This window comes from Liolophura sinensis, chromosome 8 (assembly GCF_032854445.1).
Source record: "Liolophura sinensis isolate JHLJ2023 chromosome 8, CUHK_Ljap_v2, whole genome shotgun sequence".
NCBI classification, from domain to species: domain Eukaryota; kingdom Metazoa; phylum Mollusca; class Polyplacophora; order Chitonida; family Chitonidae; genus Liolophura; species Liolophura sinensis.
Window position 1 is genome coordinate 36,106,047 of NC_088302.1, and position 25,150 is coordinate 36,131,196.

General features: G+C 38.2%; 1 protein-coding gene across 1 annotated transcript in view; it reads left to right on the forward strand.

Moving 5' to 3' along the window:
• The window catches only part of LOC135472266 (large ribosomal subunit protein bL28m-like), a 38,875-nt gene extending 14,370 nt beyond the window's left edge, over nt 1–24,505 (forward strand). The window contains exons 5-7 of the mRNA XM_064751682.1: nt 18,492–18,624; nt 23,045–23,075; nt 23,738–24,505. Of these exons, the coding sequence (XP_064607752.1) occupies nt 18,492–18,624; nt 23,045–23,075; nt 23,738–23,804 (231 nt within the window). The 3' untranslated portion in view covers nt 23,805–24,505. The remainder of the gene's footprint in view (nt 1–18,491; nt 18,625–23,044; nt 23,076–23,737) is intronic.
• Nucleotides 24,506–25,150: the final 645 nt, after the last annotated feature.

Consider the following 25,150-nt stretch of genomic DNA (forward strand, 5'->3'; position numbering starts at 1 on the left):
TTATCTCTGTCACGATTTTGTAGATTATCATGTGTCGTACTTAATAAAGAAAAAGGTGATGGTCTTGGAGAACATTATCACATTCACAGTATTATGGTGTATATATAGATGAAAGTTTGTGTTGCATAGTTATTGAACCACACAGCTGTGTGTTTTTATGGGTAGTAAACAGGAAGATCTCAGTCATATCTGTAACAGGTATCTAATGAGCAGCGGGAAATGTGTGAGTGATACAGTGAGTCTCGGTGAGGTGTTCAGTCAGAGTAAACACCTTTGTTCTCATACCTGTTCAGGTGTTGAGCCCCAGGAGTCAATCAAAGAGGATGGGGAGTGGGGACAATAGGTGACAGCTGCAGCCAGGATGAGGGGTATTCTGTGTACACACCCAGGTACAGAGCTACTGGCCAGATCTCAGGCCACGAACCAAATGGTCAGCTGAAAGCCTCCTTATAATGGTCAGTCAATGTCCACGCCACTGAGTTATCGACCCTTTAGAGCTTAGGATCATAGTCATTAAAGTCAGACCAGGGGAATCTTTCAAGCAGACACTGGATTGGAAATAATCCTAGAAATTGCACTCAATGGAAAGATAATTAAATGTGGACATGAGTGGCGAACTTTGTCTTTGTCGGTCTAGTGGGAGGGTGATTTGGAGTGGGAGGTGGGGGGAGCCTGACAGCTAGTCTCTAGGGTGTAAACGGCCAGTGTCTTAACAAGGCATGGCTTCAAAGGCTGACCACTCACTAATTTCGCTGACCAGTCCATCTGCCCAATAGTGACCACTTACAAATGACTTGAAATTAGACTGTGTGCATGTCTAGTGTTAGTACAGTAGAATGAAGAGGAGGGTTGTGCTGCATCAAGGGTACATTATGAATGTACAGATCTAAAAGGTTTGGTGTGGCATAATTTGTCAGGAAGATGCACAGCACATGTACATCATTAACAGAATAGCACACATATACACAGTGCATTTCTGTGATGTTTGAAATTGTCTTTCACCCAGCTCATACTTGAAGTCTTTGCTCCAGCATTATTATACTGCAAAAGCCTTTGATGTTAAAGAGAGAGCCTTAAACAAACCTAATTTGGCATAAACGGCCTGTTGAGCCTCAGCTATCATTTTGCACATCAAACGATTTGTTAATATCTGTAGATGACAAGGTCGGGAGAGAGGAGGATCTTAAGACTGCTCCCGTGGGGTTTAATGACAACTCTGAGGGTAGGCGGCCCATGCAGATGCTCCAGGCTATGACACAAGACAGCTCCGACCACATCAGTATATTTCTCGGTTCACTGCTTAGTTGTCAAGGCTGTAAACTGGCTAATCTTCTATCACTTGTGCTTGTTTTGCAGTATAGCCTAAAGCCTGAAGCTTGAGCAAACTAATTCAACTGCTTAAGATGGGATTAATTTTGCAAATTAGCCCGTGTGGGACTCACAGGAGCACACATGACTACATCAGCATTTAGTAAACGGGGCATGCAAATTTAATTAAAAGTTCTGAAGAAAGTCACAAAAAGAGCTATATTGTATGCCTAATTTCTCAGCTATCTTCTATCAGACTAATTTTGGGATACTAATTTCAATTTAAATACTCCCATATGTCTTTTATTGTGTAAATTAGTGAGAGGCTCATTAAAAAGAAAATCTTCCTGTCTCGTCAGGGAATAGCAATATAGAAACTGATCCATCATTAACCTTACCCTGTTTAGGCATGGAAATATCATGCGTTGGCACTGTTTTTTGTCAGTCATGGAACCTGCAGGATTTCACGCATAGCCTCAAGAAAAGGATGCAATGCATATTAATGGGACCAGCATTTAATTTCCATAAAAACTTGTATCTTATATGAGAGACAGGACAATTCATTGTGCTTTAATCTTTTTATCTTCTGTTGGCAACTGACATGGATCTCATCTTTGTAATTAGGCCTGAGTGACTGTTGTGCCTGACATAGACATGGGAGGAGTAGGTCCCAAACAAGATGGCATATAGCAGTTCTTGTCACCTCAAGATGTTAACTCGGTTTTTATCTGCTTTATCGCTTGCTCTTATTACAGCTAACTTCCTTGTGTTTTTGACAGTCTGGTTTGTATGAGGGTCAGGTGTTAATCTGTGAAAAGTAAGGAAGTTGTATTCATGGCCTGTCTAATTACCTGCCTGTCTGCTCCACCCATGTTCTATGTGAACAACAAGATGACCTATTGACATCATATTAAATCTCCTGTCATCACACACTGAAGGTGGTCCAGCCAATTATCAATTAACACGGCAGGGGCTAATTGGTTTTTGTACTATTTTTGTGTAACATCAACACGCAGATTTAACTAAAACCGCCCCTGTTTAATGAAGTCTGAAAGACAGCCCTCTTCAGCCTTCTAAATCATTTAGCAAGTTAAAAGCATTTTGTAGTGACTTTCTCTTGAACTATGTAAGACTTTCTAATGTGTTGACAGAAACTCAGGTTTTGCATCTTTACAGCTAGGTCATAAAAATGTTTACACAAACAAGCTTACCGTACCTGCCTCAAAAATATGCCTCAAAAGTACAAAATGAGGAACTTTGTCTGCGACAGAATTTTAGGTTAAATATCATGTTTGTACTTACATGTTGGTTATCTGTTGAGTAGTTTTATATCAGTATCCAATGCCCGATTAAGTTTATCATACCTGTTGGTAATACTCAGTAATCCGAGGTTTGTTACCAAGATTTACAGGTGTGATGTACAGACTGACTTTACTCCAGTTTCTGCTGTGTTACTATATGATCACCCTCATCCTGTTTTCATTACCCCAGCATTCAAAGTTACACCTGCCAACTGAAATTGACAGCCATCTCAAACCTGCATTGTGCCCTGATTTTAATATTGATACAGTTGAGGTCTGGCCCATGAATAAGCTATGCATAACCCTGCTTGGCGTGAGTAAGGTGATCCGAGTCTGCCAGATGTTTTGGACATGCCATTTGGCTTTGGAGAACTTCCCCCAAGGTGTAGGCTATTGACATTTCTGTATCACAGCAATTTTACAGCAAAATTCAAGGTGTTTGTTTAATATGTAGCGTGGGGATAGACAAAGAGACAAATTCACACAAGTTTGCATGTCAGAAAAGGCAGATGTATCAAGTTTTAATTGATGTGAATATGGAAGTTGATTTGAAAACAGCTGCTTGTACAAAGTGAGTGTCATAGGTAAATTTGGGAGGGAGGTTGGGGTGGGGGTGGGGGGGGGCAATTGGAGGGAGTGAGTATCAGATTGCATGCCATGCCCTCAGCCATAAAGACTCACAGCCTTGTTAACATGACCCTTTTTTTATGACGAAGTTATTTTGGGGGCTCTGAAGAATAAAAAAAAAGGAGTTTTAAAGCCTCTAATATCTTTGTGTGAATATATTGACTTGTTTCATGACCTAAAATATACAGCTTATTTTCACTTCTTAAGATGGAAAGCCCTTATTTGTACTGATATGATGTCATTCACTTGATAACGATGCTAGTAACTACATCGAAATGTCGTGACAATAAACCAAGAAGTTTTAAATCCATAAGCAATGCCTTGTCCAGTGCACTTAGGTGCCAACGTCTAATGTCACTATAACAAGTTATTTTTAGTGACCCTGAAAACCAATTTACAGTGATAAATTTACATCCCATATATGTAATTTCGGAGAAATTAGTCTAAAATAGATTGTCTGTACCATAATTCGTGCTGATTAAATGTGACATTTAAAAATTGCAATATGCATGATGAAAAAATGTCATGAAGCAGAAGAAAGCAAAGAAATGAAGTAAAGAGGCTGTATTTAATTTGTAGGATAAGAAATAACATTGGCAATTAATTGACAGGTCGCTGCAAATACCAATGACATGTGCATCCTTATATGCATTATTAACTAATGCTGAAATTTTATTTTTAGGTTAAACAGCAGTTGTTATTGTTTAGTGAAATTATGGTTGTGTTATTTCCTAAGTATTTATACAAATGTCCTGTGTTTTTGTTAACTGGCTTAACTGGTCACCCCATGCGTAATACCCTGTGGAGAAATTTCCTTGCAACTTACAAACCACATGTGCATAATCTACGGAGGTCATAACCACAAAATACACATGTGTTGACGAAGACTCAAGGTTTGCAGCCGGCACTGGGCAGATTAGAAAGTACCCAGGTATACAGCTGAGGTAAGGCCTTATGTAGGAACAGAAGTGGTGAGGTGGATGTGTGAAGCAATGGCTTTGTTTACACATAGGCTCTGTGAGGTCTAAACCCTTGAAGTGACATACCTCCATGGTTAGAGTTGGCCGTGGTGGGATAAGACCCCTGTCCTCTCTCTCCCAGCAGAAGCAATGATAAATCAGGTCAGATGGGCAGCTGCCGACACAAACAGCCCAGTTTGAAATTCTCAACTGTAACTGTCTCCTAACTGCTGCTGGGGCACTGTGATTCACAAGACACAGGTACACACGCAATCCACAACCGTCTTTGAGGTAATCCCTTTGTTTATTGGGCTAACCTGTAACATCTGTCTTCAGTTGATTAAGAAGGTCAGAGTTGAGAAGTCAGCTAACATGTCCTGTGTGAAGCAGAGGCAGCTGGTGTCCTGTGTCAGTTGTAAAATCTGTACTCCATAGGGTTCAGGTAGGCTTCATTGGTTTACAGGCCTGACTTGTCGCTTTGCTCTGATCTGTACCAATATAACTTTCAGGAGGCCAGTGTTTTGGTCTGGTAACTTCCGTCAGGTAGGGGAAAAAAATACTCCTCTGTACTATCTAACATCTGCCAGTCCGCTGTATACAAATGCTCCTAAAGGCTTCAGGGAGTGTGACTGAATGGGTAAGCCCCTCCCCTCTGTCCTGTGATTGGCTGGCCAGTCACTACTCACAATAGAAGAATGGCAGGTGGGCCTTGATCTGCCAGGGGTAGAGGGAAATTTGAATTCTCAAGTTGGAAGCACATGTAGAGAGAGATTTCACAGCCAAGCCACTTCTGGCCATGACACTTGTCTTTGTTAGTGTACTCTATTGGCAGGGATCTTTTATCCGTTACATCAAGCACTTGAAATATACCAAATTCTCTTCCATTCTCTTTTCATTAAGCTTTTAGTATATTTAAAGGATTCTTTGTCTAGTGACAAAATGTTGAATGTGTTTATAGGCCTGATAAATGCTGACTATTGATAAATACAGCATGCAAAGTGATCTATGTCAAGAGAAAATAGAATCAGATTGGAGAGGAATGTGTGTTGTTAATGGATTATGTTACCAAGGAGTTAAATGCTATATGGGAACATTTGGGTGGTTATTTTCTGAGCAATTGCAGATTCTGACATAGTGACATTTTATTTTCATTACAAAGCCATTTTTGGGTTCAAAACTTTCATCTTCTTCATGAATCATAATATTGTTTTTAAATGCTCAAACGTGGCTTGAATTAATTGTTCTACTGCAGCCAGCATAAAAGCTGTCAAAATTTTATATTGATTTTTTATATTTGCTTTTTCAGTCTCATAAAACTTTCTTTTGTTTGTACACATACATTAGATTTAAATGTTTGAATAAAGATTTTGGTCTGATATATTTTAATTTTATGTTTTTTTTTTTATAAATGGCAGCAGCAGAAAAATTTGATAGTCTGAGGCTGTGTCATACTGAACTCAAAGTAAAGAATCCTGTTCACCCACATGAGGAAAACATTTAGAATGTTTAAATGAAATGATAGTATTCATGACTTTAATGGCTGTATGGTTTCCTTAGATGTGCTCTGTTTTATGTGACAGATGGAGATTGATTTAAGGCTTGCATTGCTGGAGTGCGGGAGCACGTGCTTACTCTGTAACTGTGCTGTACATGGCTGTGATTTTAGGCTTGTAGCTACCTCTGTGGGATCTTACAGAAAAGAGTAATGGCTTTATGGAAATTAAGCTAGGCCTTTTCTTGACTTCAAATCAGGGGAAGTAGGCCAAGGCGAATGGAAATTTAATTACAGAGTAAGGTGTTGATTGGTGGGGTTGAGGAGGCGAAGGTTAGGGTCACACACTCAAGGGGTAGTCAGCCAGTCCTGGGGTCTTTTGTGGAGGACTTAGCCATGTCTCCATAGGGTCAAGGCCACAATCAAACCTCATATACAAGGGGAGCCAAAACCCTTGTTAAAAATTTAAAGAACACTTTTTTTTCATGCTATGTAAATTGCCCAGAGGCAGGTGAATCCCAAGCAAAATTGCCATGTCCTATTAAAAATGTTGGTGAATTTGGTGACAATGGTGGTGAGACTGTGGGGTACAAGCTGAGTGGGTGTGCTACCCCTTGCTCTGTTAAAGGGTGTGAGAACGGGCCCCAGGCCTGACCCATGGGGCCACCCCAGGCTATAACACCTATACTCCAGGCACATCTCACATAGATCAGAGACATAATTGTTCTGTTTCATTGAAGATATACCATGACTTCAAGTTTCCACCACTTACTCCCCACCTTACTGTGTGTATTAGCAGTGGTGTGTGGAAACATTTTAGCGCATGTATATTGGAACAATAGCATGTCTCCCAAGAGGACCAGTGCAAACAACAGGCTGACAAAATGTATGTCCAGGTATTGCAATGAAACTTGGAAAGATTTTACTAGATGAGCAGTACAAATTCATATGTTTATCTGTGGGAGACAGATATTAATTCATGTAACTGTTTTACACATCAGTTTGTTTTTAAAGATTATATAGTTAAAAAAAATTCTGGCATCACAACAATGTCATAGATATGTTTTTCAATGCAATGGCCTTTGTATGTAATGGTATCATGTAACATAAATGCTGTCACAAAATTGGTATTGGTATCATGTAACATAAATGCAGTTACAAAATTGGTATTGATGTCATGTAACATAAATGCTGTCACAAAATTGGTATCATGTAACATAAATGCAGTTACAAAATTGGTATCATGTAACATAAATGCTGTCACAAAATTGGTATTGGTATCATGTAACATAAATGCAGTTACAAAATTGGTATTGGTATCATGTAACATAAATGCAGTTACAAAATTGGTATTGGTATCATGTAACATAAATGCAGTTACAAAATTGGTATTGGTATCATGTAACATAAATGCTGTTAAAAAATTGATATTGCTATGAAGCTGGTATGGTTCCTTGAAAGTTTTTTAATTTTATTTTTTCGTTTCTTTTCTTAAGTTCTTTTTTCTCATTTTTGTGCACGATTTACATGGCTGGGATTCTAATGTTATTGTCACTGCCATGTCATGCATTCTCAGGTACATGGCATACCAGTTGATTTGCACAACTGAAGCAATTTACAGTCATATTTTATGACTTTCATGGTTTCATGGTCTAGTTATGATGGCCATACTGGAGCAGTGCTGCTATATCAGTTCATGGTAATATGGAACCAATATGGCTGACAAGTTGGTTTTCTTTGATGATGGTGACATCACATGCAAACTATGTGTTGTAGCTTGAGTTTGGAAGAATTCCCAATAGAATTTAGACCATTCATTTCACAGATGGTAACATCACACAAATTTTTATACAGGTTTCTAGGACTGAAACATCACATTTAAATTATATGAACAATTCTCAGTAGAATTTGGACAGTTCATTTCACAGATTGTAACCAGACACAAATGTTTATACAGGCTCCTAGGATGGAAACATGACATGTAAACTCTGTGTTGCTGAATTTTGTAACAATTCCCAGTAGAATTTGGTCAGTTAATTTCACTAATATTTATACAGGTCTGTAAGGATTGTGGCCTATACTGTTACCAAAATAGTGTTGCCACTGTCACTGGTGGCTCGCATGACTGTAGCTCAGCTCTTTTCACAGGTGGATTTTGAAGCATTTGTGGTAAGGTGTGCTTGTGTTGCGCTGTACACAATAACCTGAAGTAGGCGAGGTGGTAAGAGTAAGGGTTGTTCAGGTGTCAGTGTGTCAATAGGTATGTAGTGAGTCGGGTCTGTTTCCTGTTCTGAAGTACCCTCACAAGACCAGAACTGGCCAGCTGAAGAAGATGTCACAGTCCATTTGTAATCTTGTCTAATGACACTAAGCTGATCAAATAAAACCGAAGTACTTTTGAAGCCTTTTGTAATATTATGAGCTCAAATGCTTTTGTGTCATGTCCAATTGTTTTGATGACTTTGGTCAGAATTTCAAAATGATTTGGGGAATTTTGTGTTAGTTAACACTGTGTGGGTGTGTTTGAACAAAGGTATGGTAAGGTCTCATAATTGCAGTGTGATTTAATAGGTGGAGTAAGAGTATCAAACAGTCACTTGGAATCGAAAGCACGGTTCAAGAGTTGTTAAAATCCAAATATGATGACTGACATTGTTTATGGTTTTGTTTTAATGAAACTGTACTCTTGCCAACGATGTCTTGCAATTCCAGTTTGATTTAATACAACAAGAAATAACATTGCTTACAATGTCTGGAAGGGAAACGATATATTGATAACAGAGGAGAAAAAAACATTGTAGGTTTTCAGCAGTGCATTGAGAATTTTGCAGTTGAATATGAGCAAACTGTAAACAAGCTGTGTCTGTCTAATGACAAGAGGCTGCTTAGAATAGGCTGAACTACCCTAAAAGGTGCTGACTGTACAATGTTCAAACTGCTTTAATTTCAAGTCCTCTTATTTTTTAGCCTGATTGATTCAACATTTCAAACTGACTGTAAGAATCTTACATGAGTAATTATGGATAGCCTTGCATATGCTGTCCTGAGAAAGTGTTGGCTTTGGTATAGTAGGTGATAGAAACATGTGTATATGTATTCATTTGGTGTAATTACTGTGTGACAGGTTTGAACTAAATGATATTAAATATAGGATGTATATGTACAATGTTACCATAATGCTTCAACGTTTTCGCATGTTTGCAAGGTGTTGATTCGAGCAAATTCATTATTAGTTATTCTGTGTAGAATGATAAAATTAATCTTTTCATGAATCCGTGAAATTGGCCAATCCAATCCAGTCAGAGTTTTGACTAATAAGGAGCTATGAGTTCAAACTCATTGATCACTAAAGGTAAACATCACCCAGTGTTGGGCAACTATTTTGGATTATGTATACTATAACATTGGTGTCTGAAAACAGTTTCACAAAAATTTATTTAGTGGACAAACAGTGTAGAAAATTGAGTAGCTGAGCATCTGTGAACTTTGAAAATTCCTAAAGGAAAGGGATGTCATTCATTCCCCTGGAACACGCCGAGGCATGAAGTGATCAGCAAATTAATGTCAACAAAAGACTCCCAACATTTTTGACAAGTCACATGATAAAGTAGGAGGTTTTTTTACCTTTGCCAACAAGAGTTTGATCTCAAAACTATCCTATTATTCATTTTCAATGCCATGCTTCTGTGAACATGCAGCTGCATGGTAACATAAACAGGAAGTTTATAAATGAAACCACTCAGGCGTGTATGTTCAATCGTTATATACTTACATGTCATTGTATTATAGCTGAGGTAAATATCCACTGATCCAAGTCATCTCTCTGGAATTCCACTTAATTGAAATTTTGTCCCTTTCGCACTGGTGATTATAGTAGGTTCTCTTTCCTGGTATTATCTGCCATATAGGTGACGCTCAGCGGAAAACGTCTTTGATCAGTTTGTATGTGGCCTGAGGGCTTATGGACAACAGGCCTGTAATAGTGGATTACAAATTGTTCTCTGTCACATCCATGATTCAGGGTGTTGTTCAAGTGCAAGCTGAACTGACCTTGGCCAGTTAGTCCATGGACCTCTGTTAGGTCCACTCAATAATCTTGCCTTTTGTGTGTTTCCATAATCTCACATTTGTGATGAAAATGATTTTTTTCCCTTTTGTTGCCCAACTTGAAAATCTGTTTATGATACTTGAGTGGGAGATTTCTAGTGGTACTTACTACTCCATTGCTGTGTGAAGACTTGTATCGAAAATACACTAATTCACCTTGCATTTGGTGTACAGCTTTAGAATCAATACCGTTTTTGTCTTGAGAAAGAAACACTAAGGCACTGAGTATTGCACCCTGTCACATCCCTCCATTGGGCTGCTGGTAAGTGTCTTCCATTGTGAGTGTGTATCCAAACTGGTTCTGAGGAAAAACTGCTCACATTGCTGACATTATTCCACATGCTCTAAAACACCTACCCACAGGAGTGGTGGTATGGTGCCTACATCTAAGGCAGGGGTAAGCTGTCAAGAAAATTGGTTCACCTTGGATTTCACACTTGCTTTGGTCAATTTTTCAAAGCTGTGCAAAAGCAATCTCCTTAGAACAATAGAGCCTTACCTACATGGGTTACAGGAGGGCCAACTGTCAGAGGTGAGAACTGTTCAAAGTTCAAAGACAGCTGATTGGTGGTCACTAATGGAAACCTGCATGGGTCAGCTGATTTCTTCCAATCAGTGCTAATATACCTATAACCTAATTAGTTAGCTGCCTGATTTGAACAGACTGGACCAGTGAGAAGGGGGGGGGGGGGTAGGAGGAGGGGGGGATAGGGATTGAAGTAAGGGTGTGGATGGAGGTAAGGGTGGATTCCCAGTGAGCTGCACAAGACCCTAATGAGCCTAGCACACCACAGACTCTGGGGTTCTAATTACACCAGGCCACATATGTTATGTAGATGTAACCAGCTCTTGTTTGTAAAAACAACATTTGCAATACATTTTGTTGTGTAAACTATATGATTTATATATTACCATGCAGTTTTACCTCTGTCTTCAATACAGCTTAATCTTTGTAAACAGCATCACACCTTACTTCAGGGTGTATGGCAATTGTCATTAATTTAATTAAATATATTTGTCTTTTAATTTAATTAAACCTTTCAAGCATTTCCATCAAGTTTTGGTGAGTATGTTTGTGTAAAATTTTCAGGAATAAGTGTGTTTTTGAAATTTAATATCTTGTTGTTCAGGTGAAAACAGGTAAGAAGACAGGTATTTATTTTAGAACCTGATCTTCCAGCAACCTGTGGATGGTCGTGGGTTTGCCCTGTGCTTGGCCCGGTTTCTTCTTACCATAACACTGGCCACCGTTGTACAAGCGAAATATTCTTGAGTATGGCGTAAAACACCAGTCAAATAGATGAAATCATGGTTCAAGAGTTAGCAAAGATAAATTTGGCATTCATGTTGACTACATGTATCAATTGATATATTGTATCCTTTCTGAAGAAACAGTGTTAAGTATTGGGCAGTGTGGCCAGATAAATCTTTGTGGGTGACACCCAGTTGTAACATCAGTGTGACTTTAATAATGACCTTCCTTTCTCTGATTGGTGTGGTTGCCTTTTTATTTCCAAACAAAGTACGAGGTATTGTTTAGATGTAGGTGTAATAAGTTTCATATTACACCTGGTCATTGTTGTCATGGTGTTGACACTGTGACTGACATGTCTCCAGCTATAATAATTAACCTCCCACTAATATGCTGACATATCCAGAACCGAAATTCCAAACAGTGTATTAATTAAATAGGACATGTATTAATTCATATTTGGTGATCTGTGTACCGAATTTGATCAACTGATCTTAAATCTTCTAGTAGAAGTGGGAAACATACGTTCATTTCCATGCCCAGTCAAACCCAAGATTTTGAAGGGCTGCCATTCAGGAGCTGTTGTAACAAACTAATATGATACAATTACTCTAGTTAGCTCCTTCAATAATTATTGTTGCTGATATTTAGTGTGTTATCCATAAGTAATATGTCATTTTACTCCGAATCACAGGTGAATGGATTTAAAGATGGTTGTTTAAAATTAATTAATTGAAATTAATGCTTTTTATTCTTGGATTGTTATTTACTGTATGGACTGCTGTTTAACTATAAAGCTCATCAGATTATTTTACTGTGACTAGAAAATAAATGTAGCTAGAAAATAAATATTGGCAAGTGAAACTGAGAATGTCCAGGTTCAGGTACAATGGAGAACTCGTAAAACTCCTTCCCGCCTGTATCAAGACAGTCAAACCCGAGTGTATCAAGACGGTCCAAAGCTGTGAACTCATTTGTTCTTTACTTTATTACGTCACAATTATCGGTGTATTTGTGTTCGTAAAACATATATGCAACATCACAGAAGACAACGATGTGTTTTACTGTCATTTGATCCTTTTGTGAAGTTTGGCCTTGAGGCTCCCATGGACTAAAGGTAAAGTGGTAGGCTACAAGTGCACCACTAGCACACCCTTAGCAAGTTTCTAGCACTCCACTATCATTTATGTGATAAAAGGAAAAGTTTCTTGAGCAGCCTGTTAGTTGGTATTGTGATCAGACAACCCGTGGTTCCTATGACCATAATCATTCCACATGCTCACCTTAGGCAAACCTCTAGCAGACTAGTAGCTGGGTAGTAGACGGCTCCAGGTTGACTAGCCACATTCCTAACTCTGATTGCACAATGTTTGGAAAACTAAGCTATGTACTCAGGATTCGCATGCTACCTTGCAAACCGTGAAAAGCCTTGAAAACGAATTTAAAAAAATGAAGGCCTTGAATATATAGCCTTGAAAACACAAATACTACCTTGAAAAGGTCTTGGTAATTAACATTTGTGCTGTGCTCAGGTTTTGTTTTTAATTTCATATTTGAGAGTTTTTTGTAGTACATGTAGTTATAAAAAATAATACATAATGACAGACAAGACCACGAAAGATGTACGCCGTTGTGGCGTGCATGTCTACGCAAGGTACCAGTCATTGCATGCGGCACAGCTTATGAGTGTCATTACGAAAGTGTCTAATCTTAGGTACGAGCTTCGTTGTCTCTTTCAACTGCTTATCAGTATGTACACATGTATCGAAAACTAAAATATTGGTCATGGATAATTATTGAAAAGTGTGACATCATCTTTCGAGTGACAGTGTGACATATAAGCCTACTAACTACTGATGCATCAGAGTTGTCACATTGTATGCGTTTGCCTGCAGAAGTTTCGAGAGATGTTTTGATTATACCTTTTTGATGGTTGTTGAAGTCGTGTGTCCCTGTATAGGCTAACTGGACTATGCCTGGCCCACTTTGACATGAAGTTTTATAATGGCGTGTGTCTTCAATGACAACTGACTCAAAAATCCAAAGTATAAAGACTGGTTGTGCAAACATGCAGAAAAAAGTGAAGCAACATGCGGTGTGTATATCGGTGTATGTTTTCTACTGGTATGAAATTGTATACAGAAGTTCAGTTCTGTAACAGTATAATGACCGTAACATATTTATGTCATTAAACTTTCACTTCAGACTTAAAAAATTCTTTTTAGTTTAGCTACATTCTATTTGAGTAAAGTTTTGGGTCCGCAAACCGAGTCTCAGGTTGAAGTGGAAATAGTCCGATCTTGAAAAATGTCAAACTAACCTGGGAAAAGGTCTTTAAAATATTGGTCATGGATAATTATTGAAAAGTGTGACATCATCTTTCGAGTGACAGTGTGACATATAAGCCTACTAACTACTGATGCATCAGAGTTGTCACATTGTATGCGTTTGCCTGCAGAAGTTTTGAGAGATGTTTTGATTATACCTTTTTGATGGTTGTTGAAGTCGTGTGTCCCTGTATAGGCTAACTGGACTATGCCTGGCCCACTTTGGACATAAAGTTTTATAATGGTGTGTGTCTTCAATGACAACTGACTCAAAAATCCAAAGTATAAAGACTGGCTGTGCAAACATGTAGAAAAAAGTAAAGCAACATGCGGTGTATATATCAGTGTATGTTTTCTCCTGGTATGAAATTGTACACAGAAGTTCAGTTCTGTAACAATATAGAGACCGTAACATATTTATGTCATTAAACTTTCACTTCAGACTTAAAAAATTTTTTTTAGTTTAGCTACATTCTATTTGAGTAAAGTTTTGGGTCTGCAAACCGAGTCTCAGGTTGAAGTGGAAATAGTCCGATCTTGAAAAATGTCAAACTAACCTTGGAAAAGGTCTTATTCTGTCTGGGAAGTATGAAACAGATCTCAAATACCTCCTGTACAACTTATTATCTGTCTTGTAAACATTACAGGATAAGGACTTATTTGACTTTGTAAATGATCAGTTATAATGATTTTACAAAGTTTTCTCAGTTAAGGATTCTTTCTGATTCCAGATTTAATACGAAGTCATGTCTCTCCCCACCTCTGTATCTAAGTAAAATTATGTAGGTGATTTCAGTATGTTTTACTACAGTAAGTGTCTGTGTATATCTCATGTGTTGTGCAACCCATGGTAGGCTCATAGATCAGGAGTGATTTAAATTTGATGGGATGAAGGCACAAGCCAGCCAGCTGTATACATACAGGAGTTTTATGATCCCATCAGCCCTGTGGATTACTACCATTAACTGTTTATATTAGGTCTCCTGAAGATGTTTAAATGACCACGTTGCCTAAGTTTATGACCATTTTATCTGATAAGATACAAGAAAAATACAGCCATCTGGGCTAAGCTTTAAAAAGATTGCCCACTACACATTTATTAGTCTAGGTCAGTATTGGAAGGCACTATTAAGGAGTCTTAGTTGAAGTAGCTTGAAATAATTAAAATAGTAGGTATCAGTCAAAGACTTCATCTCTCTTTGTCCCAGTTTGGGAACAGTTTAACCCTTAGTTTTGTGGTTTATAGTTCTGCAAGTTTTTCAAGTTTTCCTTGTGGGGATTTTGAATTCTAGGTGCATCATATTTGTACATGTATATTTGAAGAAGGGTGAAAAATTTAAAGGGAGAAATATTATCTCCCTTGTAATCAAGGCTTGTGTGCCATTTGTCACAGTTTGAAAGCAGTTTTCTGGGTTAACTCACTTTGTTTGTGAGGGTTTGGTACAGTAGCGTATATCATACTTTCATATTTGAAACAGACGGAAATAATTAAAAGACACCTGTTATTTCATTCAGAGCCTTGTTTGGCATTTGTCAAAGTTTGGGAGCAAATCACCTTTAGTGTGTTGTACATAAATGTTCTTAATAGTCGTGTAAGTGTGATTTTTGTAGTCCATACTAGTGTGTACACATAATCATGCACGCATATGCCACTGTTTGGCACAGAGTTTGTGATATATCAACAAATAAGCTGATTTTAATGTCCTTTGTTTGGTGGGAGTATTTAGGACGCATTACAGGGTTTGACAAAGGTAGAGAAAAAATTGCTTGTAGTTGACTGATTCTGTGTGATAGCCAACTCCATTAGTCTGGGCCACATTGTCCCCGCTTATTCTGTCCGTCTTTGTGTTCTGTGATAAGCTATACATGTCACAGATCTTAGTCCTGACAGCTTCAGGTATACAAACCAATTGTTCCTCCCTGTATTACCTGGGTAATTTTCACTGCTCAGGTGTGCTGGTGGGGATGGAGGTGCCTTGGTTAATGGTTGTGTAACTGTACAGATAGATGTAATTAACCGCCCTGTCATTGTACTACCCCAGAGACTTAGAGACTGATAAGTCCAGTTAACTGACTCCCTTCATTCACCCATCCCCCACTGTCTTATCTAAGCAGAGGTATAATGTTACATGGTGGGTTGACTGGCCACAGGTCCATTGCTCCAAGACATTGGAGCCCCCTCATTACCCACTCTTACATAGTGTGTCCATCTTTTGTCTGGGGTCAGCCAGGCTGTCCAGCTGTTGTCAGTTAGCTGTGTAATGGGTAGAGGGAGACCAGTGTTTCTTAGCAGACAATCTTATCTATGTGTTCAGCAGGATGTATAGCTTCAAGACCAAGGCTTCTGGTGATTCAGCTTCTGGAATGGAGTTGCAGAGTTTTATGTCAAGTTTATTACCATATAAAATGGTGTTTTCTTTGGCTGTCTGGATGTTTTCAGACTGCTCTGTTTTCTTTGCTGAGTGCTACAGTATAAGCATTAAATCTTGGTGGTAGCATTACATTATGAGTGACAGGCTTGTGAGAGCAGTTCATGGAATGTTGAATTTCATTTCTATGTCAGAACATTGATCATTGGTTAGAACTTTGAGAGCATTTCTTGAAAATAGTCAAGTTTTCTTGTGATTTGTATTGTTGAAAAACAGTTTGCTTTTTATCCCAGAAACATAAAAAAAGCTGAAACCTGTAGTGTGATTTTGGCCGATAAGGTTTGAATGAAAGGCCTTGAAAGACAGAATTCATGTCATTTTACCTAGAATGACAAAAGGCTTTGGGAGATAGAGAGAGAGATAGATAGATAGGTAGAGAGATAGATATATAGCTAGATAGAGTGAGAGTGAGTGAATGAGGAAGTGAGTGAGTGAGTGAGTTAGTTAGTTATGTGGAGAAATAGAGAAAATAAACTAAAAAGAAAACAAGCCAAAATTTCAACACAGCGGTTATCAGCTTAATTGGTTTGGTGTTTAACTTGGTACATGTACACCAGAATCTGTCTTCACAGCTGTCGTATTTTTCAAGGATGACGCAGGATTGATCATTTGATGGTGTATATGTCTCATTTATCATCAGTCAGGATCTTTGTAAGATTGAGAAAATCTTTGCTTTATAAGTCAAGTAAATGTAATGTGAACATCACTGTGATTGGCAGCTCGACACTCATCACTCTACCATTTGTGACATAAGCGTTGCTGCTAATGGGACATCCATAGATGAACATCTCATCTGCTCAGTTGTAGACTGAATCTTTTATGTTTTGTAGAACATTTTATAAAACCTAGAACTATTTTCATGAAGCAGATCGTTTAAGTCAAATCTTGAATTAGTTTTGTCTAAAATTGGGTTTACTCAATATTAAATGGGTGGTTGTTTTATTTATTTGATTGATGTTTGACAGTTTAGTAAAAAAAATATTGACCTGTCCTTTTTACAATGGCTGTCAAGTTTATAAGTGGAGGAATCTAGAGTCCCTGAAGTACTCCATAGCTTCTTGTCAGATAGTTAACAAACCTATATATCCCAATTCCTCAACTTTTTTGCCTTCAGAAAGAGTATAATTTAACCAGTCTACACCGAAACGAAGATGCTTGAATAGCCACCAAGCATGCGGAAAGGTTGAAGAATTGCAGTACATGTATGAAGCTGTGAAAGCTGCTTATGAGCCAATTAGTGAGCAAGTTGATAGAAAGTCTAATCTGTTGTATGAAAATAAACATTTCAGCCATATAAGATCAGTTTACAGGCACAACTGGAGTCTTGGCAACACAAATGTGGTCTTAGGGTGCTGGCTTGATATGGTAATATAGTTTCGGTAGGGGGGGGGGGGGAGTCCATCTCAAATGGTGCATCTTGTTGGCTCTTTCAGTCTGCAATTAGCTTATCTGCACCCCCATCTGGGCTGGAGAGGGTAACAGAATAGCCATGGCTTGTGCCAGGCTCAAGGTGCCTCCACATGTGTCCCTGGCTGGATCTGATGGCCCATGTAATTTGTCAGATTCCCAGGTCATTATCCAATGAAATGATGCCTTACAACTTAGCTTACTTTGTGGTCTCTTGCACCAGAATTAGAATACGTGTTAAGATTTCAGGAAGCTTTGACTCAATTGTCAAGTTAGTGTGTATTGGTTATGTAAAAGATGGTTAAAAAAAATATCTGTAAGGTACAAGACACAGCCAATTACTGGCAATGTTTAAGAAAGGAATGTTAAAAGAAATTCAGCGAAAGCTGAAATATTGCTTTCAGCTAAATTTTATGTTTTAAGTAGCTGTAGACTTTTCAAATGAATTGAGTGATGAAAAATCAAGTACATGATCAGTCTGTACTTGTCAAGATTTGACAGAAGTCAAAAGTGACTTCAAGGTGACTTCAAAGATGGGGGATACCCTAATTTTTCATCCTTTTCAACCGCCTCTGCAACCAATATTTTGAAACAGTCTGAGATGGGGGATACCCTAATTTTTAAACTTTTCAACCACCTCTGCAACCAATATTTTGAAACAGTCTGAGATAACTATGGAGTGTAGGAAAATAATTTACAGTTTTATGAAGATTGCATCTTTATTGACAGAAACAAATCAATGTTAGGGTCATTTCCATAATAATTATATTCATAAACTCTGCTGAAAAAGTGCTTCTGTGGTTGAAAGGGTTGAAGAATTACAGTATGTCATTAATGGTGTTTTCAGTATGTTTTTTTTTTGTTCTCACCATTTGTAGGGCTTTGAGTCTGTTAAAGCAATCTAGTTTTAATGATATCTGATGGTGTGCATATCTGTACATCATAAGTGGGAAGGGTTCTCAGTAACTTGCCAACGGTTGGTGGTTTACTCAGGCACAATGGTGTCCTCAGGAAATACTGTAATGACATGACAAAGTTCAAAGCGGTGAAAAACACCCTACATAGGCATGCATGTAATTATTCTATGAACAGTAAAATTATGGCCGAAGATTCACTGAATAAAGAGTTGACTGGTACTCAGAATCAAATAAAATGTGTTTGGTTAACAGATTTGATTTACAACATTGATAAAATGCGAGAAAGTCATCCCTAGTATTCCCTTGATGACGATTGCAATTATCTGATTTCTCTGACACCTTTGTGTTTGTTGTTGTTGTTGCAGGTAGAGGAAGCAGAATGGCTGGGTTTGTCCACAAGGGAAGCTATTCACAAAGCAAAAGCTATAAAGGAAGCTGAAAATCCGGTCCGGCCTCTCAAAGAAATATTTGCCGAAAGTTTTATTGAAGAGCTAGAAGGTACCAAACCTATTGTATACACATACTTGGGTGTTTTTTTTTTTCTTGCTACACAAGTCTCCCAAGCAGACCTTGATCATGACTGAAATTGGCTATTGTACTATTTTCTGTGCAATTGTTGTTTGTTGATTCCACCATTGTCTCCCTGGAGGATGTTTTGACGGAATGGTGTAAAGATGTTAGTCACAATCCATTGCTCTTGTTTTATTATCTCTGCCTTTCACAATAGAATGGTTGAGCTATGAATTGCAGTATTTTTACCTAAAATTTTGTCCATGACTAAATTTCTTATTTTGATAGATTCTGAGAGTTTTATTGATCTTAAAAGAGTTTTTTTGAGGTTTGTTTGGAACATGGGGTCATATGAAGGATGAATTCTCCAAAAGTAGTATTTTCTGAGCTTTATTTGCCTCTTAAAGTGTGTTTTTTTTTCAGTGAATTTTTAGGACAGATACAGTATCAGGTGTACTATTGAGCATTACATGATAAAGGGGCTGAGCATTGAGGAGCGTGGGGGAGTTTTTAATTGTCCTCTAACTAGCCTAGTATTGGGCAGCATCCTCGACAAAGGCCAGATCAAACATGGCCTACAGCAGGCTCTCACACCAGTTGACTGTCTTTTCAAATCTGTCCACAGATTACGATCTGCTCATGGCTTGATCAAACTAGTTGATCTCAGCGAAAGTTAAGCTGACCAGGCCAGAAGTCAGTGGTCAATTTCTCCACAAAACTCGTTGTTTGTAAAGACTTGACCTCTGACATTATTCAAGTCTCAGTTGTGTGTCCAACTCAACAAGAGCACTTGATGTGTGAAACAGTTGATCTTGCCCCCTCTCATTCATCCATTAATAAGCTTAAGCATAATTCAAAAGCATGAAAAATAAGATCTTGTGTGTTATAATATTCATTTATAACAGGTTTATTTGTCGTCTTCAGATGTATATATATATTTGCTACTTGCATTACTTTTCAGTATTATCCAAAGATGACTAATAATACTTTGTCCAAATATTGAAATGTCGTCTGTGTTAATGTGGAGTATCTTTGCTTGTCCAGTTTTTCTACAACTTTCATTAACGAGTTTTGGAGACATTCTGATAAAAGAACTCTACACATATATAAATTAATATTTGTGTTAAATGCTTCTGCTTTTTAGTAGAGAAATCTTTTTCTTACCAAAAAGTTACATAATGATGTAAAATTAACATATCTGAAAAATAGTAGATTCTGTCATTTTATTGATACAAATAATAACTGTGCACCAGATGGAATTTATTTAAAAGTTGAAAGTTACACATTTAACTTCCATAAACCTCATTCAAATTTCTTACTGTATATAGTTTGACATATGGGGTTAAAAACAATAATATTTATCTTTTATAATGTAATAGTGACAGTTCACACTTGCCTGAAATATTGGCTGAACCGCCAAGCGCCTACAACCTTCTGGGGCAGTATGGTTCACATTAAAGGCAGGAAGGGTTGGTGGTGGTGAATTTATTTATTTATTTGATTGTTGTTTTATGCCATACTCAAGAATATTTCACTTATACGACTGCGGCCAGCATTATGGTGGTAGGTAACTGGCCCGGGGGAAACCCACAGCTATCCGCAGGTTGGTGGCGGACCTTCCCACTTACGGCCGGAGAGGAAGCCAGCATGAGCTGGACTTGAACTCACAGCGACCGCATTGGTGAGAGGCTACTGGGTCATTACGCTGCGCCAGTGCGCTAACTGACTGAGCCACGGAGGCCCCCGTGGTGAATATAAACATAGACAAAAGATATCATACTGCCTGATATGAATCTAAAGGAATGAGGCCTGCAAATGGTCGGTGTGTAAGTCATGTGCCTGGCTGTTACATTTCATTGTGGACAGTAAGCACATATCATTACAGGGGCAGCAAGTAAATTTATATTGTAACACAAAGCCGAATTCAATGAGCCAAAATTGTTGAAGTTTCGTGAAAATTGCTGCCGGTGCTTTTAACCAAGCAAGCCCAAAGTTAATTCTTTCTTTTTTTGACTGTGTTGTGCAGGTACAGAAATTCTTAAGATGCCTGGCGAAACTTTTTTTTTTTTATGACATCTGAGATCACATTGCCAACTTATCTCCCCTTTAGGGCTACAAGATTTTTGCATCAGAATTTGCATACAGTTATCTTAAGCTGGCACCTGACTGATTTACCTGTCTGGTGAAGAATCTCAGAGTGCTGAACCTCCAGTGGTGTACAAGTGAAAAAACAGTTATGTAAGCTATATTGCCTGTGGTAGTCAGCATTGTCCTGCAAATTTCATTGGGTAATAGTCACATCTGTTATGTGGGTTTTGCACTGACTGTGTTGAAGTTAATGTTGCGTTACCTGAAGGTCTAAGGCCTCATCTTCATGCCAGGGGGCAGTTTGTTAAGCTGGTGTGATGGGGTTTGTGTAGATTGTGGCATGGTCAAATTTCCTTGGTGATCTCTGTTAGCACAGTCAAGGTGTGCCATTTGTAAATAAGTTGTAGAATGCCCAAGAACTTTCAAGCCCATAAACCTATGCAGCTGAGGTAGATTTGGCTTGATGAATAAATCATGAATTTACAAGAGCTATGTCCACATTGGACATCTGCTTTTAAATTAAGCGAAGTTAATGCAGCAATTGTTAAATGAACAATCTAGTGCATTGTTGTGGCTTCGTGCAGTTCAAGGTAGCGAGCATGGATTGCTGACTTCACCCTTAAGCAGGGACTACTCTAATTCCCTAACCTTTTTGCCTGTGAAGGATCAACTTACAGTGCAATTTATGCACATTTTTAATTTGCTTTTGGAGACAAAACTACATTCACTAGAGTGACCAGTTTCAGGGCTTCAGAAAAAGCATGATTTTGTCAGTCTACACAGAGTAATCCCTTCAGAATATGCTGGAATAAACACCTTGCAAACGTGTCAAAAGGTTGAAGAATTACAGTACATACAGGTAAAGAAAATATTAAAATGAATTTATATTAGATGAAACCATTAAACACTGTCCAGGGTCCATGATTTATTTTTCCATCTGAGTAAAATCGTTTAAAACATCAGATTCTGTGGTGGTCTGTGGTGAACCTTCCATATTTTTTCCTTTCCTGAGGATGCATCCATAAATCTAGATGGATATCTAACTGTCTAACCTGTTTGTGACTGGTAGACACCTGGTGTGATTTCACAGGTCCCAGTATGGTCAGGAAAGGTAGCCATAGAATCCCAAATTCTTTCCACCCATAAACTGGCCACCACGGCATGAACGAAGAAAGTGTTGAGTATGGCATTAAACCCCAGTGAAATAAATAAAACATAAACGTGAGGGTTACTCACATTTTAGGATGTTTACTAAATAAATATGAAGAAAAACTTGTAACAGTGCTTCATTTTACTTCTTAATAGCCTAGAAATAACTTTTAAGGTTTATTGGGTTGGCAAATTTTCCATGTAGCTGCCCACATTATAAAATATCGCTCTGACATCTTATTTACATGGCAGTTTTGTCCCTACTGCACAGTTGACGCTTGTCTGAATGTTTATGAGTGCAGGATATGCATGTAGGAGATGCAGATGGCATTTGCCCTGCTGCTGATTTCCAGGCTTGTTCTTGAATATTGTCATACTGACTAGGCCACTTGGGTTGAGTAAGTCCTAATTGAGGAATAGGCTGGCCGCAGCACAGAAAACCCTCATCCCCTTGTGTTCAAATCCTTCTTGTGCATAAGTCAGTTTTGTGGATGATCTTAATGTGTTTAAGGTCTTAATGTGTGTGATTAGCAACTATTGTAGAGGACTTGTCCTGGGTATTTGTATTTAGTAGTCTGACTAGTACAGGACAAAGCCTGGGTGTAAGGGGTTGATCCAGGACTCCCCACAGTGTAACACTCTTCCTCAGGCACCTTTTCAGGGCAGGAGGTTTTTTGGCCAAGCTTATATTATGTAAGTACAGAGTGTGTCAGTGTCCAGCTCACCTGTCAGTCACAGGAGATGGCCCTGCCAGCTGGTCAGTCTTATACCTCCACCACTCTGATGACCATATGGTCAAGTGCCACACAGTCTGACCAATGACCACACTGGTCAGTCAGTCAGCTGGTAGCTCCATTGTGCTGACCGTTGCAGTGTGATAAAGCCATTGCCAATTAGCCCTGTTGTGTTGTGTGAGTTACTGTAATGCTACTGTCAAAGACTTGAGGTGTCATCCTGGGCATTGTGTATGGACCAGTAACAATGGCCATCTCATGGAATGTTACCTTCTGAATTCCTTGATGCAAATAAACTACCACACCCTAATGCAAATGTAATCTGACAGGTTAACTCAAACAAAATACTAGCTGTCACTTTTTGGAGAAGTAACATGTCAGAAAAATGGTAATTTATGAAGTTTTCATTTTGTGCTTTTGTTTTGTTTTTTTTTTAGCAGGCAAAGATTCTGATGGAAGCTCATCTAGGTGAGTTTATTCTGTAATTGAAAATGACAACTAGTTCCAGATGCTTAGATTAATGTTTGATCAATTGTGTATTCAGCGTTTGTCACAAGCGACAATAATTCCACTTACAAATGATACTGGAGACTGTTTGTATATCGTCTTAGGTCCTTCAATCCCAAACTCTCTTAAGGAAGGAAATAAATAAGAGGTAGGAGAAAAAAAAATAAGAATAAACAGGCAAATTATTCTGGATTAATAATATTTTTTGTTAATCAGGGATTTGTGAAGCTGTAAAAAATCATACTGGAGGAAAGAAGAAATTTCCACACAGACACATAAGATAAAAAAGAAATAGCTTGGAATTGTTTGGTCTTGATCTAATGGTATTGGAGATTTCAGTGCAAGGTGTTATTAAAAGATAGAACACACCTGAAGCTGGATTGGAAAGTATGTCACTTAAACACAGGCTGGCCAGTTTTTTAGTGTACAAGTCTTAACATTTTACACAAGTGAAATAATGAAAATGAAATAAGGTGAGTTATTTAAAATTTCATGGAATCATTTACTGACTCGTTCGTTAAGTACAAATGTATATAATACCCCATATTGTGTTTTGAATCTGAGTGTTAAGGGATCTTCAATTTCTCTTCTGTATTGACAGTGAAATGTTTTCATTCTTTCAGTGGCTGGCTCACAAAGTTGAACCCATTTAGTAAATCGTCTGAATCTACAGATGAAAAACCCAGTTAGCGTAGATGAGGGACTTGTCAAGATGAGAAGCTCTTTGTATTAACTGTGTTTTAGTGTGCTTGAATTCACATGATGACAAACCCAGCTGGCAGAGATGAAGGACTCTGCAAGAGGAGTAACTCTTTGTATGAACTGTTTATGAGTGTGCTTGAATTCATATGACAAACCCAGCTAGTAGAGACGAGAGACTACAGAAGAAGCCTAACTCTTTATATAGAATGTTTATTACTGTGCTGGAATTCATACGATGACAAACCCAACTGGCAGCGATGAAAGATACTCTAGAATGTTTTGGTCTTACATGAACAGTTTATAAGTCTGCGGCAGTGCCCTACCCAAGATGATGAACCCAACCTGTAGTAATGTATGATACTTTAGAAAGATCTTGTTTTTGTATTAACTTGTCGTTTGTATGTAAATACACAACTGAAGTTGACGCATCAAACTTGAAGAGAGGATGGCCGACTTTATAAAAAGATTTAGTCTTGTATAAACTATTTCTTAGTCTGCCCAATATGGCAAGTCCAGCTAACAAGGACAGATGACTTGGGCACTTGAGTACACTACTGCTTTAGGAGACAAACCAGGAGGTCTCGAATTCCAAGAAATCTTCTTAACCCCAAACTGATAAAGCCAGGATTAGCTCCCTTCTGGGCATTCTCGACCACATGTGTAGTGTTAATAAAAAGCTGTAAACCAGAGCTTGTCCAATATGATTTGTCTGTCTGTTCAACCATGGTGCTTTTGTTAAGAATTCAAGCTTGTAAATTTCCTTTTTGCCATTTTATTCTTTTCGGTAGTACATGTATGTACGTCACACTTCTGGTGTATATGTGCTCATAAATCACTTACTTGTCAAGTGACAGTGTCAAAAAAAACATACCCAGTCAATCATGTGATTGGTGTGAGTTCAAGTCCAGCTTATGCTCTCCTCTCCAGTCATAGGTGCGAAGGTATGTGCGGTTTCTTCCCATCATACTGCTGGCCACCATCATATAAGTGAAATATTCTTTTGTATGGCGTAAGCATTAATCAAATAAATAAATAAATAAATACACAAATCATAAAACAGGTAGTACTGCAACATTACAGCAGAAGTGTTTTTACTGCAATTTGAACTACTTTGTGCCGCTGGCAAAATAGCATCAGTTTAAACTGGCAGACTAAAGGGCCTTATTAAATTAGTTCCGTTGATACCTGTGATTTCCGTAGCTTGCCAGGTTTGGCTCTGCAATGACATTGTGATGAATCACCTTTGCATAAGGCAAATTAACAGCTCTTACATAAGTGTTTCTTCTGAGGAGAACAGCAGGTTATGTTGCCCCTCTCTAACTGAAATTAAGTGT